Source organism: Phacochoerus africanus, chromosome 1 (genome assembly GCF_016906955.1).
Source record: "Phacochoerus africanus isolate WHEZ1 chromosome 1, ROS_Pafr_v1, whole genome shotgun sequence".
In the NCBI taxonomy this organism is placed as follows: domain Eukaryota; kingdom Metazoa; phylum Chordata; class Mammalia; order Artiodactyla; family Suidae; genus Phacochoerus; species Phacochoerus africanus.
In genome coordinates, this window is record NC_062544.1 from 5,493,406 (window position 1) to 5,512,469 (window position 19,064).

Sequence of the window (19,064 nt, forward strand, 5' to 3'; positions counted from 1 at the left end):
ATCATAGACCCATTTCTTTTAGGGGGATAGGAGCTCAATTTCACGTTTGCCTCCCATGTCTAATATGGCCTACACTGTGTCAAGCCAGCAGAAGAGAACAAGCTACTGTATCAGCCAGAGAACCGATGAGCAGGGCTCTTGAACACTGTTGGGCATGACTAGCCACCTTTTCTGTATTTGCCATGGCTGGGTCATCTTGGTTTTGACATTTGGGAGTGATGACTGCTCACTGAAGGATTTGAAGAAACTGAGGTTGTCATTTTCTGGTGTAATGAATCCCAACCTGCTATTTTATCTCTTACGGCCAAACAGCCTTATGGCTAATTAGTTGTTCGTCAGCACTGCTTGCAGCCAAGATGCTCATAGGCGGATCCCTAACATTCAGTCATTCAGACGGATCCCCGAGCATCTGTCCCAGGATCCAGTCTTAGGCACCTGTGTTAGGTGCCAGGGACTCAAGGAAAGACAGACCTGGTCTTGAGTGCGTCCTGTCCACCTGCAGGACCCAGACAGAACACTAAAACCTGGACTGGAAATGTGGGGGCCCTGCTAACTAATGAGAAGCTGTTTTTTATCTCCGCTTTATACATTTCGCTTGTATTTCCAAGCGTATATGATCCAGGAGCATTTTTCAATTAGATTTTCCGTTCTCAATAAAGAAAAAAAACCCTTATCCAAGTTGCATTATTAACAGTTTGATATCCATAACAAGCACACTGTTCTATACTGAGTATCATGGGGTTTTGTTTGTTTTTGGGGTTTGGGGTTTTTTGTCTTTTTAGGGCTACACCTGCAGCATATGGAGGTTCCCAGGCTGTAGCTGCTGGCCTACACCACAGCCACAGCAATGCCAGATCCAAGCAGCGTCTGTGATCTCCACCACAACTCACAGCAACGCCAGATCCTTAACCCACTGAGCGATGCCAGGGATCGAACCTGTGTCCTCATGGATACAAGTCAGATTCATTTCTGCTGAGCCATGACAGGAACTCCAGGTGGTTTTTGTGTTTTGTTTTGTTTTTTAAAATTATGAAAGGCTTTATTTTTAAACATCAGAAAATGGAAATAAAAATTCTTCATTCCTCAATGTCACAAGTTAACCCAGTTGGTTATTCACTTTGTTGGTATTTATCTCCAGATATTTTTCCTGACGCACAGATTTCAATTTTTTCTTACATTTCTGTGCTCATGGTTATAAGAATGTGACATCTCTCTCTTTCACCTAGCTTTATCTCATAAAATATGTGTTTACCTTATTGCAAAATGTGAGACTATACGAGGCATTATATGCCCAGCTTGCTGGCTCGTGCTCCCTGCATGGCTGTTTAACTTGTGATTATACGCAATGTTCCAGTGAAGAGTTCTCTTCAAAGACTTTTTCTATCTCAGTTGCTTTCTCAAAACAGATTTCTCAAAGTCTGTGTGTAAGAAGGCTTACTTTCATATGATTTTTTTATTTAATTTTCAACATGTAGGCGTGTGTTGGCATTAGCGTACCATTGTGAGTGGTCGGAACTGACAGCTTCATACCTTAGTACTTTGACCCATTTTTTGAAAACTGTATTCAAATGTGATTTTTTTTTTTACTTTATAGAAATGAAAACCATGACAAGAAAAATATTTTTAATAAGTCTGAAAGGAGTAAGATCTTCTTGCCCAGACCTTGAAGCCACTCTAAATGATTCTGATGCTCTGTGGTGTGTTGCTTATTTTAAGCTAAGAAAACTGGTGCTTCTCTGTGAACCAGATCCTTAGGAGATGAAAGTACCATGTGACTTGGGTGAAGCATCAGAGAATAAATTGATTATCGTACTTGAGTCCTTTTGATGCCTTACCCCCCTGATTATTTAAGTTGGATCCCTTGAGTGTCAATTTGGTATGATACGTGGTTTATATATAAAGAATTTTCGAAGGAGGACAGCGGTGTGTGGAGTTCTCCGTGGCTCAGCGGGTTAAGGATCCAGCATTGTCCCGTTGCGGTCAGGTCGGTGCTGGGGCGCAGGTTCCATCCCTGGCCCAGGAACTTCCACATGCTGCAGGTGCTGCTCCCCACTCCCCAAGAAAAGAAGGGCAGGGTATGATTAAGAATATTATATCTTGAGGTCCTGTTTACCAATCCTAGATTCCATATCCAGTTATTTGACATTATGAAGACAGAAGAATGCAAGTCATTTAAAAAAAACATAGTTGCAGATGTTTGGCTAAAGGTTTGGTTTTTATGATGTGTCTGTCCTTTTTATTTCCAGGCAATGGCTCAAGTCTGAAGACATTCAGAGAATCTCATTGCTTTTCTACAATAAAATACTAGAAAAAGAAGTAAGCTTATTTTTTTATTTCAAAATCAATCATTTTTCCAAAATGTTGGTTTTTTTCAATTCCGTCATGAAATTGTCTGCGTGTTTTTTTACATGTGAAATTTAAATGGCCTCTAACCATCACAGATTTCTTTCCAGCTTTTCCTGTGGTTCTTCCACGCATGCATTATCTTACCACACACATGTCTTATTACCAAGTTTCTGTTGCAACACTTCCGGTAATTAATAAAGAGAAAGAGAAGAAGTTACTAGCTTGCTTTTCAGTGGGGAATTTTCCTAGAAAAGGTTATAAAAGAAACCAAAATCCTTCCTGATACATTTACAGTGTCCTTACACAAATTATTTTAACTTCTTGACACAACTATGAAATTCACATTCAACTCCTGCTTGTGAGAATTAGAAACTCTAAACTTTTAAGTTTTGTTGCATCTAAATAGTTTCATACTATGACTCCTAAAGTAAACGTTATTTGGGGCACAAACAAGTATGGCAGACATGTAGTTTGTACCTGTCGAGCTTAACATGGATTTGCTAAAGTGAATTAAGTCATTATTGCAGGAAGGACAACTGTTCCAGGTTGGTGTTATTCACTTGCCGTTTGCTTTGTGTTGATCTAGAAAAGGAACAGGTTAGAGGTCATTTCCATCATCCAACTGTATAATTACTGTCTTAACTTGAACGTACTGTATTGTTGGCAGCAGTCACAACACCGGTATCAAAACTTTGTTGAGAAAATTTTGCTCATTGTTCTATGGGTATTGAGTGGACATACCCAATATCAAATTTTCTTCCCCAATTCAACAGTTACACCAAAGCTGCCTTTTTAAAAACAATTTTTGGGGACACCCACAGCATGTGGAATCTCCCAGGCCAGGGATCAAACCCAAACCACAGCAGTAACCAGAGCCATAGCAATGATAATGCCAGATCCTGAACCTCCTGCACCACCAGGGAACTCCCCCAAAGTTTTCTTTTATCTTAGTGGTTACAAAAAATTGTCTGTTTCTATGTCAGGAACTTTGACTGCAGAGAGTTTACCAAACTGATATTTGATATAATTTATTATTATTGGTATTATTATTATTGACTATTTTATCCTTGAAAGACTTAGACACTAATGACTGCTTATTGTTCCAATGCTAAATTATTTCCTTTCTGATAAAAATCCTTTTCCCTTATTAATACCACAAGGAAATTCGAACTCACGTCTCTACACAAAGCCCAGAAGGCAGAAGATGAGGGCATCATTGAATGCATAAAATGGAATCACGTTTCAGCAATTATGCTAGTGTAGCTTCTTTATCAGCATGTAAATTATGCTGACCCTTAAGTCACAAAAGTCACCCCTAAAATATTAATAGTAAATAGCAAACAGAAAGTGGTGCCCATTAAACCATGCAGCTTTTGCTGACATTCCCCATATGTGCATATATGCGGAGGCTGACTTTGTAGCAGATGTTAGATGGCCTTGAGATTGAGCAGCAAGACGGGAAGAGAAGGCAGCAAGACAGAGAGGACGAGAAGCCAGACCACCCAGAGATCCACCACCCACACCCAAACCTCAGAGGCTAAACTGGAGAAATACATACCCAGCTTGCCGTAGCTCGGGAAACAGTCTGTTCAGATACGCTAACACAGCCTGCCGGCATCATCCGGAGGTTTCAGTAGCATCGCCACACTTTATTTCCTTTCATTTTATTATAGAAGCCTCTTTTGAGAGGCAGTAGAGCCTCGGGGTTGGTAGCCTGGGTATGGGTGCCAGTCCCCCGGGATGAAGATCCTGGTTTTGCCATGCGTTGTGTGTGTCTGAGAATGTTCATCCATCATTCTGGTTCAGGAGTTCCCATTGTGGCTCAGCAGGTTAAGACCCCAATGTAGGGCCTGTCAGGAGGCGGGTTGGATCCCTGGTCTCATTCAGTGGGTTAAGGATCTGGTGTTGCCATAAGCTACAGGGTAGGTTGCAGATGCGAGTTAGAGCTGGTGTTGCTGTGGCTGTGGTGTAGGCTGCAGCTCTGATTCAAACCCTAGCCTGGAAACTTCCATACGCCGCAGGTGCGGCCATTAAAAAAAAAAAAAAAAAAATCTGTTGCAGAGTTTCTTCATCCCAAACTAGGGACAGTAATAGGTCCTGCCTCAGGCAGTGGTGAGGATTAAATCAGTTCATCCACGTAAAGCACCGAGAGCGCCCTGCACACCATCCCCAGGGTACAGGGGACACGAGGCAGGTTGTTACCGTCCTGGGTGCTGGCTTTTCCTGCCCGACTCAAACAGGAGCAGCCCCGGGCAGGCAGCGTCCCTGGTCCGTTTATGGCTCCGGGTGTTTGTGGAGAGCTGTGTGAACCTGATGGTTATGCAGAATGAGCAGAGAGGCCCACAGCCCATCCCAGACAGCAGGTCTTCATAGGGAACCCAACCCAGCCGGTCTTCTGCGTCTTGTAATTTCCCTCACCGCCCCCCAATAGTGAAATGAAATAGTAAAACCAATAAAGAAAATGTGGAAGCGGCATTGCCGCAATACTATTCCAAAGTGACATGTTCTTACATGAAAAGTCATTTGCTTGCCCCTGTACCTGCGGACCTCAGACCCACGAGGGGACCAGCACACCTGCGGGTGTCCTTGGCGCCTTCCGCTCACGCACTCATCTTTCTGGCCACGTGTTCTTTCCTTGCTGGAGGGATCCCGTTGCCTCTAAATGGGTTTCTGCACACGTCAGCTCCTAACAGTTGTGGTCTTTGGAGTCCTTTTTTCACAGCTCATGTGGAGGGAAGAAGCTCTCATTGTCAGTGATGAACAGCCTCTGTCCTTAGCTGGTTTTTAGGCCACCGTCGGCAAGCGACAGTTAGGACGCGGGAACGGGATACAGTGGGGCTGCTGGGTGATCTTAGAGAACGTTCATCCGTGGTTTCTTCTCTCCCTTAGTACCGAGCCACTGCCCTGCCGGCCTTCAAGTACTACGTGACCTGTGCTTGCCTCATCTTCTTCTGCATCTTTATCGTGCAGATCCTGGTGTTACCCAAGTACGTACCTGGGTTCTCCACTGGGATGCTTGTGGGGCGCGCCTTTCCACGGAGCCCTGTTGCGCTCGAGGGTCCGGGAGATGCACATCTTCCGACAGAGCGCTCAGGCGACATGGAAGGGCACCGTGGGGGCGGGGCGGGGGGTAACTCAGGATCCACAATGCTAAGTGCCCCCCCGTGCATCATACTCGGTTACGGTAATTTTGAATTTTCAACGTGGACAGGTTGATTCACCTTATAAGGATTTTTTTAAATAAACGTATCCATTTTACTTCGCTTTCCATATTATTCTGATACCCATGTCTAAGAAATGTTACCCAATAATCTTCGCCCAGAGGCAGCAAAATCACCAGATGTTTTTTCTAATACACACAGCGTATTGTATATTGAAAGGACAAGGCCAGCTCTGGGCTCACATGGCCCACCCGTCCGTCCTGACTTCTTGTTCTCCCCGCTGAAGCTCACCCTCTCCGCCATCGCTGATGGTTGTGGGTCCCTGTCCAGGTCGCCCCTCCTGGGAGAGACCTGGGTGCAGGTGGGAGAACCAAGTAACCGGATTTCACTCCTACTGGTGAAAATCCAGTCACTCCCCAACTCCTCGGTGATCTTTCTCTCGAACCTTCTCATGCAGTGCAATACAAGTCAACCGACTTACTTTAAAGAAGCGCCTTCTTTCTCATTGTACAAGCTAAAGAAACCCTCTTGTCCTTCTTTTAATAATTGAGAATTAGAGGCATTTGAAGATAAATTTATTTCCCCTTATTAATACCTGTTGCGTAAAAGCCACAGCAATTCATTTTCAGCCCAGCTGGAGTTTGTTCAGTGAATGCATTTGACATCCGTGGTTCAGCCAGTGTTTGTGGGCAGCTTGTACTGCTGAGGCGGGGTGACAGTTCATTCCATGAAGAAGCTGAATGAAGGAGAGAGAGAGGGTCTGCCTTTCCCTCTGGGCCCCAAAGGATGTTCTTCTGGCCAGTGAGCCAAAGCTAAGACATTTAAAGATTAATAACAAGTCAAAGTCTTCTTTATATATGTGCGGTTCCGAAGCTGTCTTCCCCCTTTGCTAAGAGGTTTCCACTGGACATTCCCTTCCCCACATCCCTATAAATTAGCACTGAAATGTTTGCCAAATGAGTTCTTCCTCTAAACTTGCACAGTCTCCGTTGCCATTTGCCAAGGTCAACCTATCAGTTTCCCACTGGGGAAAAATGTGAACAAATTAAGCTTCGTCTAAGTTGCAGGCCTCTGCCACCTGGTGCAGGAGAGAAATCACTGTTCCTGCACAGACAAGGCTTTTTGAATAGTAGAGCTGAAGGGCATTTAGAAAGTGGTATCACTGAAGCAAGTATTACCAGGGGAAATGGGCCCTTATTTATACTCTAAAGATTCACTTTTCTGCATCTTCCTACTGGATGAGTATTTTATATTTTCTACATCCCGGTTAAGACAGGGAGGGGAGACAGTCCCTAGGGGGCTATGATGCCAAAGAAGATGGAAAGACTTCTGGGGTCCAGGAAAAACCTTTCATGGAGTGACTCTTTTTAAAAAATCAAGCTGGTGTCTTTCTGTCTTTGCTTTGCTTTTCTTGTCTTTCTGTGGCCTTGTTTCATGAGAACGCTTGGAAGTTCACGCTCTCAGGCGTCATTACCAATTGACTTGATCTCTTGAGCAACAAGTTGGATTTTGAGAATGAACGTCGTGAAATAGGTGCTGCTTATGTTCCCCTCTTTGTGTTGGCCCTTAGAAAGCTCAGGCTAAGGTCTGGGGACAGGGTAAGGTCTCTAATAGAGAGAGCTAAGACTTGCCCTTTCTGGGTTGGCCTCATAGTAAGGTTATGTGATGTTATGATGTGGTGTTATGTTAGTATTTTTCTTCATTTTCCTTTCATGTTACTGTCCTCTTTTTTTCTCTTTTCCTTTTTAAAAGTAATTTCTGGGCATTCCCATCGCGGCTCAGTCAGTGATTAACAAACCCGACTAGCATCCATGAGGAGGCGGGTTCAATCCCTGGCCTTGCTCTGTAAGTTAAGGATCCGGTGTTACCGTGAACTGTGGTGTAGGTCACAGATGCAGCTCAGTTGCCATGTGGCTGTGATGTAGGCTGGCAGCACAGCTCCAATTGGACCCCTAGCCTGGAAACCTCCATATGCTGTGGGTGCTGCCCTAAAAAAGACAAAAGACAAAAAAACAATAATTTCTGTAAAATATTTCAAAGATACAGAAAAGTTCTGAGCCTAATATAATAAATATGTGTTTACACACAGTCCAGTCCTCACGAATATTGCTCCTGTGCCATATTCATGATACATGTTTCCATGCTCCTGGGGCCATTATTAGTTGTGTATGCTCCCTGTAAACAGTAGTTACTTTTATTTTATTTTTGTTTCTTCAGTGTGGTATCTTTTGTGTATTGATGAGACTTTATTCCATTTGTGTTTTGGTTATTTTATTGATGTGTGTGAATGCACCTCTACCCTCTTATCTTGTGTTTCATTTGCCTTGCTTTTCTTTCATTTTCCCCACGCCCCATGTGCCCCATCTTCCTGACCTCTAAAGGGTTGATCAGGTTTTCTTTATTCTTGTTTTTCCTTTACTGGTTCTGGTTTACATATATATAGGGGAGGGGAGTGGAGAATCCTATGTATTTTTCTTTTCTTTTTTTTTTCGTCTTTTTGCCTTTTCTTGGGCTATTCTCGCGGCATATGGAGGTTCCCAGGCTAGGGGTCTCATCGGAGCTGTAGCCACTGGCCTACACCAGAGCCACAGCAACGCGGGATCCGAGTCGAGACTGCAACCTACACCACAGCTCACGGCAACGCCGGATCCTTAACCCACTGAGCGAGTCCAGGGATCAAACCCGCAACCTCATGGTTCCTAGTCGGATTCATTAACCACTGGGCCACAATGGGAACTCCCGTTATATATTTTTCTTTCAATGATTGCCATTGACATGTTAACACATGGTCTTAATAAATTCTAAAGTTAATCATTATGTCACTTCTATGTGATTATTTCTTAGGACTTTAGTTCCAGATGGTAATTATAGTCTATATTTATTTAGATTTATTCACATTCTTTATCATTTTATTTGCTCATCTGTGCTTTTTAAAATTATTTCTATCTTCAGGTTTATTCTCCTTGCTAGCGTATTTCCATTCTTTATTTAGTATCTGTGAGTAGCAATAGCTCCTCTTTTCTGTTTGTATGAAAATAGCTGCTTTGTTTCACATTTGCTCTTGAATAATAGCTTGGGTATAAAACTATAAATTAATTCTTATTTTGGGAGTTCGCGTCGTGGCGCAGTGGTTAAGGAATCCGACTAGGAACCATGAGGTTGCGGGTTCGGTCCCTGCCCTTGCTCAGTGGGTTAACGATCCGGCGTTGCCGTGAGCTGTGGTGTAGGTTGCAGACGCGGCTCGGATCCTGTGTTGCTGTGGCTCTGGTGTAGGCCGGTGGCTACAGCTCCGATTCGACACCTAGCCTGGGAACCTCCATATGCCGCGGAAGCGGCCCAAAGAAATAGCAAAAAGACAGAAAAAAAAAACAAAAAACAAAAAAAACAGTATTTTTTAAAATCCTTAGGTCCGGGCTCCTTCACTAAGTGGGTCATGTGAATTTGATTAGCCCCTTAATGCAGAGCAGGATGGGAAATCTCCATTTTCAAAGGTTACTGCTCTTCTACTTATTGACCCTACACACTCAGCTTCCCTTATGAGGCTGTTGTTTCCTGAAAGGATAGCCATTTATGGCTTCTGACTATTCAGAAGCTCAGTTCTAATTTTCCATTAAGAAAATACCGGGAGCATCACCAACCTTGTGTAGCCATTCAGTCTTACCCTCTTTGGCACGAATTGGTCCCGGGTCCCTCCCAGACGATCCAGCATCATCAGTGCCTCCCAGCATTCTGCTTTGGATACCCTCTGTGTGTCTAGTGTGCTCTCTTCCCTGCTCTGAGTGCATCTACCTAAAAATAATAATTCCATTATACTTTATGAGGCATATTCATTGACATAATGGTGATTTCCACTTTTCCTGATACACCCTCCCTTGTTTTTAAATATGCTGAATTACCGGGGGTTTTTTGTTCTCCTTTTGGCAAACTGCCTTGCATTTTTGAAAAAAAAAAAGAAATTAAGTGACTGAATAAACAAAAAAATGAATGACTAGTAATAGTGGAATTTATGACCTTGAAAGGACCAGTAAGGGGGAAGTATTTCTCTGAAAGAGGGCCTTACATCATCCCTTTGTGGCCCATAATTTTTATATCTGGCTCTAGTCTCGGAATTTGAACAGATGTAGATGTAATTAAATTATTAGTTGGCTCCTCTTTTCGGAGTTGTTCTCTCACTTCTGTGTGCCTTGTGTTACAACTTGATAAGAAACGTGAGCTACCGTCAGAGACTGGAAATGACCAAGCATGAATTTTTGCATTTTTGACCAGTTTCATGCATAGTGCTGGAATAGATTATGCTAAACTAAGTATGGCAATCACTAACATAAGGATATTTTCTTAATCCAGTGCAGTTAAATATCATGTGTTTCGTTTGCCCAAATAAAATTAAGAATAATGACATTTTCCTTAAGGAAAATTAATAGCAAACTATAATCTTAAATATCTTAGAACTGTTATTTCTACTGAGATTCATTGGTATGCATTTCATTACTCATGTCAATAATCAACACTTATTTTAATATTCATTTCAAAAAGAGTCACTTTTATTTCAAAAAGGGAAAAGGCAAGAGAAATTTTAATGGAGAATCATATATGTCCTTTGAAAGCAGGCTTGGCTTTTGTAAACACAAATGATGAAGAATAACAATTAAGAAGGATTTGGTGGGCAACTGCATTGGAGAATTCAAATGTTGGATACCGAAATTAAGTTGGCTCCCTGCATACCTTGATGCAATGGATGTGAATCTTAGGGCAGAGCAAAAAAAAAAAATAATAATAATAATAAAGAAGAGAAGAAAAGCAAACAAACGAAAAAAAGGAAAAGATGATTCTCACTGTCCAGGATAAATGACCCACGTACCTTTTAGCAGGACGAACAGAATTCAATTTTGGATTCAGATCCTCTCAAAGTAAAGAAATGCCTCACAATTAGTAGCTTGAATGTAAGTTAGAAGTTTAGTTCTTTCCTCATAGTCAAAGACCAGAGGAGCTCCTGTAGTGGCTCAGTATGTTAAGAACTCAACTGGTATCCATGAGGATGCGGGTTCAATCCCTGTCCCCTCTCAGTGGGTTAAGGATCCGCTGTTGCCAGGAGCTGCAGTGTAGGTGACAGATGCAGCTCAGATGTGGTGTTGCTGTGGCATGCTGTAGGCTGTCAGCTTTGGCTCCAATTGGACCCCTAGCCCGGGAACTTCCCATGCCGTGGGTGTGGCCCTAACAGGAAAAAACAAAACAACACCAAAGGCAAGAGGTAGTCAGGTGCTCTGTCCCTCAGATTCTTTGGGGGTCCAGGGTCCCTCCAGCTCACAGCTGTGTTTCCCTAGACTTTGGTCCTTGCCATCATTCTCTCAGGTAGCAGTACCCATACTTTGAGCAAAAGGATGGAGGAACAGACCCAGAAGCAGAGGACAAACTGCCATCTCTGAGAAACTACCTCATGATCCTTCATTCTGTAACCCAAGACTGAGACCCTAGTCACATGTGCAAGCCTAGCTGCAAGGGAGGCTAGAATGCGTAGGCTTTAGCCGATATAACAAGGCATCCATCTGAAAATTCTATTACGAAAAAAAATGGGATTTATGAAAACCAGTACCTTGTCCAGGAATGCAAACCAGTTTTTGTTGTAGTGACCTGAATGGCACCATGTAGTAAGATTTGAGGAACAGCAATCAAGAGGGAGCTGCACATGTTTTTACTCAATAAAATGGACCAATATACCTTTATTTTTTATCGGAGGGTTATTCTCAGCATTTTTGTCATAGCAATAGAAATTTAGAAGAGAAATTCATGCATGAATTCAGTCAATCCATTGTGGAATCACTCAACAGCTATGTATTGAGCTATGTATATGAAGCCTTTGCTGGAAAAGCGGCAGTAGCCCCTAAAAGTCCTCTCTCTAATATAAGTCACATTCTATTCGAGGGCACCGCAATAATGGAAAAAACATTCCATTCCATATTAAATGCAAAATACATATTAATAATTCAGTAGTGATAGGCTTTAAGAAAAATTAAGACAGTGGAACACTCCCGAGTAAGGGAAGGTGGCATTTCAGATGAAGCCTGTGAGAGAAGACGTGCCTGATTCAGCAGTATTGAAGCATAAGTCTGAATGACTTGAAAGGGGAATTATGGGGGCATCTAGCAGAACATTCTCAATGACGGAAGCCACTGGTGTGTTCAGGGACCAGAAAGGAGTGCCGATGGCGGGAGTAGAGTGAGCTGGAAAGAGCAGTGGAGTTGGGGTCGTAGGAACAGTGCGGTGGACAGCTCGGGTCAGCCCACACAGGTGCCTGGAGAACTTTGGATTGAACGCTGAGTGTGATGGGGAGCTCTGGAAGATTCTTGGCTGAGGACATGCTCTAGTTTGCTGATGAGTATCATTCTTGCTGCTCCAGAAGCACAGGTGGAACTAGGAACATCCAGAAGATGATGGTGGGAGTTCCCGTCGTGGCGCAGTGGTTAACGAACCCGACTAGGAACCGTGAGGTTGCGGGTTCGATCCCTGGCCTTACTCAGTGGGTTAAGGATCCGGCATTGCCGTGAGCCGTGGTGTAGGTTGCAGACACGGCTCGGATCCCGCGTTGCTGTGGCTCTGGCGTAGGCCGGCGGCTACAGCTCTGATTAGACCTCTAGCCTGGGAACCTCCATATGCCGCGGGAGCAGCCCTAGAAAAGGCAAAAAGACAAAAAAGAAAAAAAAAGGAGAAGAAGAAGATGATGGTTTGCACTAGACTTGCAGCAGAGGCTAAAAAGTGGTCAGATTCTGGGGTATGTTGTGAAGTGGTGAGAAAAGTCTTGCCCTTGGGTGGGAGATGGAAAATAAGAGAAAGCGGCATTGTGTGAGGTGTGGGTTTTGGTTTTTTGGTCTTGGCCTGAGCAGCTGGAAAAGGAGGCAGCCACTTACAGGGAGGGAGAATCCTGGAGGAGGAGCGGGTTGGGGAGAAGCCCAGAATGAAGGGCTCTGCTCTGGGCATCCGAGGTATGTGTGTGCGTATTTAGCATCCAGGAGAGGGACTTCACAGAGGGATGGAGTGTGTGTGTGTGTACACGCGCGCGCGTGCCTGTGGTTCATGGCAGGAGTCAGAGGTGGAGTTATACTTGGAAAAATCTGCACGCAGGTAGTGTTTATATCCACAGGAGGAGAGGAGCTCACCTAAGGAGGGAGGGTAGAAAGAGAAGGCTCTGGACCTTCTGAAAATTCAAGGCTTTGGTCCTTCTTGTCACTGTGAAGCGGAAGCTCCTCATTCTTACACATGGAATTTCTTTCCTCTTTCCCGCATCACAGGACTGTCAAGTGGGCAGAACATCTCAAAGCTGCTAAGTGCTGTAATCAGAGGAGGGCAGCAATGATGTGTAATGGTGACGAATATCTAAATGCCCTTTCTGCTTCTCACCTTTTGATTCTTTTTAGTTATTTTTAATTTTATTTTATTTTTTGCTTTTTAGGGCTGCACCCGCAGCACATGGAGGTTCCCAGACTATGGGTCCAATCGGAGCAACACTTGCCGGCCCACACCACAGCCACAGCAATGCAGGATCTGAGCCGTGTCTGCGACCTACACCACAGCTCACGGCAACACCGGATCCTTAACCCACTGAGCGAGGCCAGGGATCGAACCCACAACCTCATGGTTCCTCGTCGGATTCATTTCCGCTGCACCATGACAGGAACTCCTGATTCTTTTTATTTTTAACACGTTCTCTTTCATTTTGACATTTTTATCACCTTTCACTTAAGAAAAGAGAGACAGAGGGGTTTTTGTTATTTGATGCTAACTTAGAGTTAAAAGTTTTCTTCCCTGGGTTCTTGCCATCCCTGCTAAACACCATGTGATCACTGTGAACGGAGCCTTGATGAGAGACCCCGCATCATTCTTGGGGGGAGGAAGCTGGGGGCCCAGAGGGAGAAGGGACATGAAAATCATCACATTAAATAGAATTCCAGAGAGAGACACCGTTATTTGCCCATTGATGTGGTTTATAATGAATATAATTTTCAGACTTTGGGGGGAGGGCCTATGTCCCTGCTGGATGTTTCCCATCAGCAAATAGGCGTCCTTGTCTCCATCAGGACCACCTGTGAGCAATGAACTCACTGGAAAAAAACCATAAAGGAGAAAGAACCTTGTCTCCCATCAGAGTTTTCCATATACTGGAACAATACACTTGATTAAAGTGCCTAGGTCAAAAATTCTCCCTCAAAAATGTAATTTTTCCTGCCTCCTGATGGGGGAGGGTCAAGTTTGCTTTTCAGTGAGTATATAACTCAATTAGGCCTGTATATTAAAAAAGGGGGGGGGGGTTTGCAACCAGAATGTTAATTAAAATTGATTGCATTACACAAACAACTTGGTATGTTTAATGAGCCTAAACATGCTTTTGACAGAACAGGCAGGATAAATGGTTATAATTAAGAGCTTTTGACCAACCATTACTTGGCCTCGTGATAGTTCTTGTTCTGTGGCATGAAAGCTACATCCAATCAGACAAGAATGCCAGTGTGGGAGTTCTCGTTGTGGCTCCATGGGTTAAGAACCCGATATGGTAACCGTAAGGATGCGGGTTCCATCCCTGGCCTCACTTAGTGGGTTAAGGATCCAGGGTTGTCACCAGCTATGGTGTAGATTGCAGATGTGATTCAGAGCCAGCATTGCTGTGGCTGTGGCATAGGGTGGCAGCTGTAGCTCCAATTCTACCCCTAGCCTGGGAGCTTCCGTATGCCGCAGGTGACGCCTTCAAAAGAAAAAAAAAAAAAAAAAAAAAAGAGTACCAGGGTGCCACGGACTGGATCACTGGACCACCCCCAGTGGAGCACGTCGGCCAGAGTGTGAGCCACTCAGGGTCTGGATCTCAGGTTGTGACATCTTGTTCCACGTACAAACCACATCATCTGCACAGAGGCCATTTTACCTCTTCCTTTCTAATTGAATGCCTTTTATTTCATTATCCTGCTTCATCTCCCTGGCTAGAACCTCCAGTGCAGCCTTCAATAGAAGTAGCCACAGCACACATATTTTGTTGTTCATGATCTTGAAAGGAAAAAGCCTCCAGTCTTTCATCACTAAGTATGATGCCACCAGTGGGGTTTTCAGAGATGCCCTTTATCGGGAGAAAGGAAATCCTCCTTCACTGTAGTCTGCCGAGTCTTTTTCTGATAAAAGTGTGTTAGCTTTTGTCCTGTTGAGCTATTGAGATGATCATGTGGGTTATTCTATTAATAGAAGGTGTACCTTTAATTTAATATAAGAATATATTAAGCCAACCTTGCATTTCTCAGATACACCCCACTTAATTGGGGTACATTGTCCTTTTTCTCTGGGACTAGATTTGGTTTGCTGTCGAGGATTCTGTCAGGGACTTTTGTATCCATATTCATAAGAGAGATTGGTCTCTGGTTTTGTTTTCTTGTGAAGTCCTTGTCTGATGTTGGTATCAAGGCGATACTAGCCTCCGAGAAGCAGTTAGTAACTGTTCTAGTCCCCCTTCTTTTCTGGAGGAATCGGTGCAACAGTGGTGTTCATTCTTCTTTAAGTCTTTTGTAAAACTCACTAGGGAAGCTATCTGGGCATGAGCGTTTCTTTGTGAGTAGTTTTTATTTTTGTTTCATTTTAAAATTGACTGATGAACCTTTTTACTTTTATAAGTCTACTCATATTCTCTGTTTCTTATTGAGTCACATTTGATTGTTTTCATCACAACATACTTTTAAGAATGCCCATTCCTGCTTTAATGAGCACCCGTCATCCAGTCCAGGAGAACAAAGACAGATAGTTCCTGGAATTAGAACCGCTGTTTTCTTTTATCAGCCTCTTGCCTCTTCTAATGGATTCTGACATCTGAGAAAGAGCAAAGTAGTGGTCATCATATAAAACAAATTATCACCAGGTCCTTCCACTCTATAATAATCTAGTGGATTATTATAAAGTGTGGGAGTCAACTTTTAACACCATTATTGTTCTTCCAGGCTGTTCGACCCAACTCCAGAATGTCCAGGGTTACTGTAAACCATCTTCATGGTGGAGTAATTATTCCTAAAAACAAACATGGAGTACATTTTCAAAAACAAGAGCCTAAGAAACTCAGTGTAGTGCACAGATCTTTTCTTTAAACTCTGATTCAAGAAAGTTCCCATGTGATATAGCAGGTTAGGATCTGGTATTGCTTCAGCTTGGCCTCAGGTCATACCTGGAGCACAGGCTCAGTCCCTGGCCCAGGAACTTCCACATGGTGTGGATGCAGCTTAAAAACAAACAAACAAACAAAAAAGAAAACAAATCCCTTCTGATTCACAAAATAAATCATGTGATTTGAAAGTAGATTAACCCATGATAACTGTCATTAAATCTGTTGAGATTTGTGTATTTAAAGGCCAACATAATCCATAATCACTTATCTATTTTCAAGGAAATTCAGCCATGGCGTGTCCTATGGCATATGTAGGTATTTTATCCATACGTCTAATAGAAACTGAATGGTTTGCTCTTTTTCAAAGGAAAAAGGTAGAAAGTTGGAAGAGTAACTGATTCTAATTATTCCTAGGTTTTCATCTAACTTCTCATGCTATCATAGTACCTAGAAAAAACTTTAGGTGATGGATTCGAGTCCTGTAAAGAAAACAGAAATGGCCTCAATTTCAGCAAGGGAATTTAATAAGTGAAGGGTTTACATGAGGAGAGGAAAGCTGAGAGATGGAACAGGGGGCAGTAAGCAACCAAGGGCTGAGCAAGAGAGGAACCTACTACCACTCCAGGCTTGGAAAGACACAGGGTAGATATGGTATCACAAGGAAGGCAGGCTCATGGACCTTTGTGCAGAGGCTAGAACCATGACCAGGATGGGTTACCTGACAGGCACTGGAACCTCAGAGACAGTAGGAGTTGCAGCTCATGCAGAAAATGCCCGCTACCTAGATAGTAAGGAGAGATGCCCAGGCTTCCTCCTCCCCCTTCCGGACTTTCCCTCCACTTCCTGTTGGCTGAACCTTGATAGGACCACGGCAAAGAGTCTGACAAATGGAGTTTGTAGGAGATGGGATGGAAATATGTTTGAAAACAAATGGGAAATTACCAGCGCACTTAGTGCCAAATTTTCCCAAAATTGTTGAAATACATCAGCCTCCAAAGGCAAGAACCTCTGTGAACAGCAAGAAGAATAAATATAAATAGCTCCACATGTGGTATATTATGCTCAAAATGCTGAAGCCAAAGGAAGAAAGAAGGGAAAAAAAAAATCCTTAAATGCAGCCAGAGGGGAAAAAAAAAAAAAAAAAAGACATGCATACAAAGGATCAGTATGGAAATAATGGTTGACTTCTCTTCAGAACCACTGATATAAATATGATCGATTAAATATTCAATACAAACATTCCTTTAAAAAATTTTTTATGGCCGCACCTGTGGCAAATGGACCTTCCCAGGCCAAGGATCCAGTCTGAGCCTCAGCTGCAACCTACGCCACAGCTGGGGTAACACTGGATCCTTAATCCACTGCACCACAGCAGGAACTCTCTCCTGTTTAAAAATGAGGGGAAAGAAAAACATTTTGCAAAGGAAAGAAAGCAGGAGGAATTCATCACCAGCAAAACAATAAGAATTCTGATAAGTAGGAGAGTGGAATTATATTGTTGTCAGGATGTTATGTACTTTTGAAGCAGCACAATATTAATACTAAGTAACTTCTAATAAATTAATAATGTGTATTTTATTTCTTGAGCAATCACTAAAACGTACAAAGAGGTATCACTAAAAAAATCAATAGAAGAAATTTAAAATGCCATGAAAATATTAGATGAATGACAAAAGGCAAAAAAAGAGGAACAGAGAACCAAAAATACATGAGACAAAGAAAAAAACGAACAGTAAAATGGTAAATTTGAAATAAAGACTATCAATGAATGTAATGGACCACACCACACAAAGGACAAGGACAAGAGAAAAGAGTGGTGATAGCGTGGTGACTTGTTACTACATGTATAAGGAATAAACACTCCAAATAAAAGCATGACAAAGCCACATACTGTATACAAGAGCTGCCCTTTAAATACAGAAGGAAGTCAGATTAGAGTAAAAAAGATGGAAACACAGATCATATAAATAGCAAGCATGAGAAGGCAACTGTACATATATTCAGACAAAATAGACATAAGGGCAAGACATTGAAAAATGGTAAGAGGTTCAAGTTATCAGGAAACACGAAATCATTAAATGGCATATACTTGAAATACAGCTATAAAATACTTGAAAAAATACACCTGAAAAAAAAGAGAATTAGAGAAATCAGTCATCAGTATTAGATATTTAACATCCCTTTTATATATGCTACCATTCATGGTAGGGTATATAAGTATTACATAATTTTATATATATATAAGGATATTGAGAATCTGAGCAAGATAGACAACTTTCTATGAGTTGGCTTTCACAGAACACTAAATTCAACAGTAAAATATATGCTAATTTAAACAGTACCTGGAATCCTTATGCAGATCTGATATAAAATCTTTTCAACAAATTTGAAAAGACTGAAATAAATATGAAAAGATGAAAATCTTATGGACTGATATGTAACCACACCAAAGTCAGGTTAGAAATTGAAAAATAATAGAATATCTAAAATTAATCCCAACTATTTCAGTGTTAAACTACATACTTCTAAATACCCTAGGGATCAAATAAAAAAACCACAAGACAATGTTTTGTAAATCAAAATAAAATGTGTGGAATGTAGCTACAACAATAATTCAGAGAAATGTTTAGCTTTAAAATGCTTATCTTTGAAAAGAAGAAAAGGTTCAAATCAGTTGTTTATATTTCCAACTTAGGAAGCCAGAACAAGATGAGCAAATCCAGTAAGCGGAAGGGAATATATACTAAAGAAGAAAGAAGAAATCCATAAAATAGAAATCAACCACCAGAAAAATAATAACACCAAAAATTGGTTCTTTGAAAAACTTTAAAAATGCCTGAGTCACTAGCAAGACTGATCAAGCAGGAAAAGAAAACTGATAATCACAAATCACCCAAACTAATAATATAAGGAATAAAATAGGATTTACTACAGATGGTACAGATTTCACCAGGATAAATGTGCAATGTTGTAAGTCACTCAAGGCCCAAAAGACTTACAATTTAGATAAAATGGGAAAGTTCACTGAATATTCGACTTACCAAAAGTGGCACATATGGAATAGAAAATTCAAATGGCTATTTATTAAGTATATTAAACCTGTTTTTTACTGAAGTGATTTCTGTATGAATTTTACCAAACATTTTAAGAAAATAAGGTGGCAAGAACTGGTCACATATTAACAAATTTCTTAATTGTCAAAGGATGAAAATATCCCATTCTTGGAAAGGGGTTCAAAGATTGAAGCTACAAACCCAAAGCCACTTCTATAGTATCTTTAAAAGATCTCGCTAAAAGTAAAAGATAGAGAATGGTTGGAAGTAAAGGACGGAAAATAGCTATTTTGGAAAACAGTGTAAAGAAAAGGGAAAGCTGCTGTAATACATGTTTCTGACAACACAGAGTTTGAGTGAAAGGCATTTAGCATTTTAAAA

General features: G+C 41.9%; 1 protein-coding gene across 2 annotated transcripts in view; it reads left to right on the forward strand.

The window, feature by feature from the left end:
- The window catches only part of ADCY2 (adenylate cyclase 2), a 420,540-nt gene that overhangs the window by 314,121 nt on the left and 87,355 nt on the right, over positions 1–19,064 (forward strand). For both annotated transcript variants that reach the window (XM_047768054.1, XM_047768133.1), the window contains exons 13-14: positions 2,247–2,316; positions 5,236–5,333. In XM_047768054.1, coding sequence (XP_047624010.1) covers positions 2,247–2,316; positions 5,236–5,333 — 168 coding nt within the window. The remainder of the gene's footprint in view (positions 1–2,246; positions 2,317–5,235; positions 5,334–19,064) is intronic.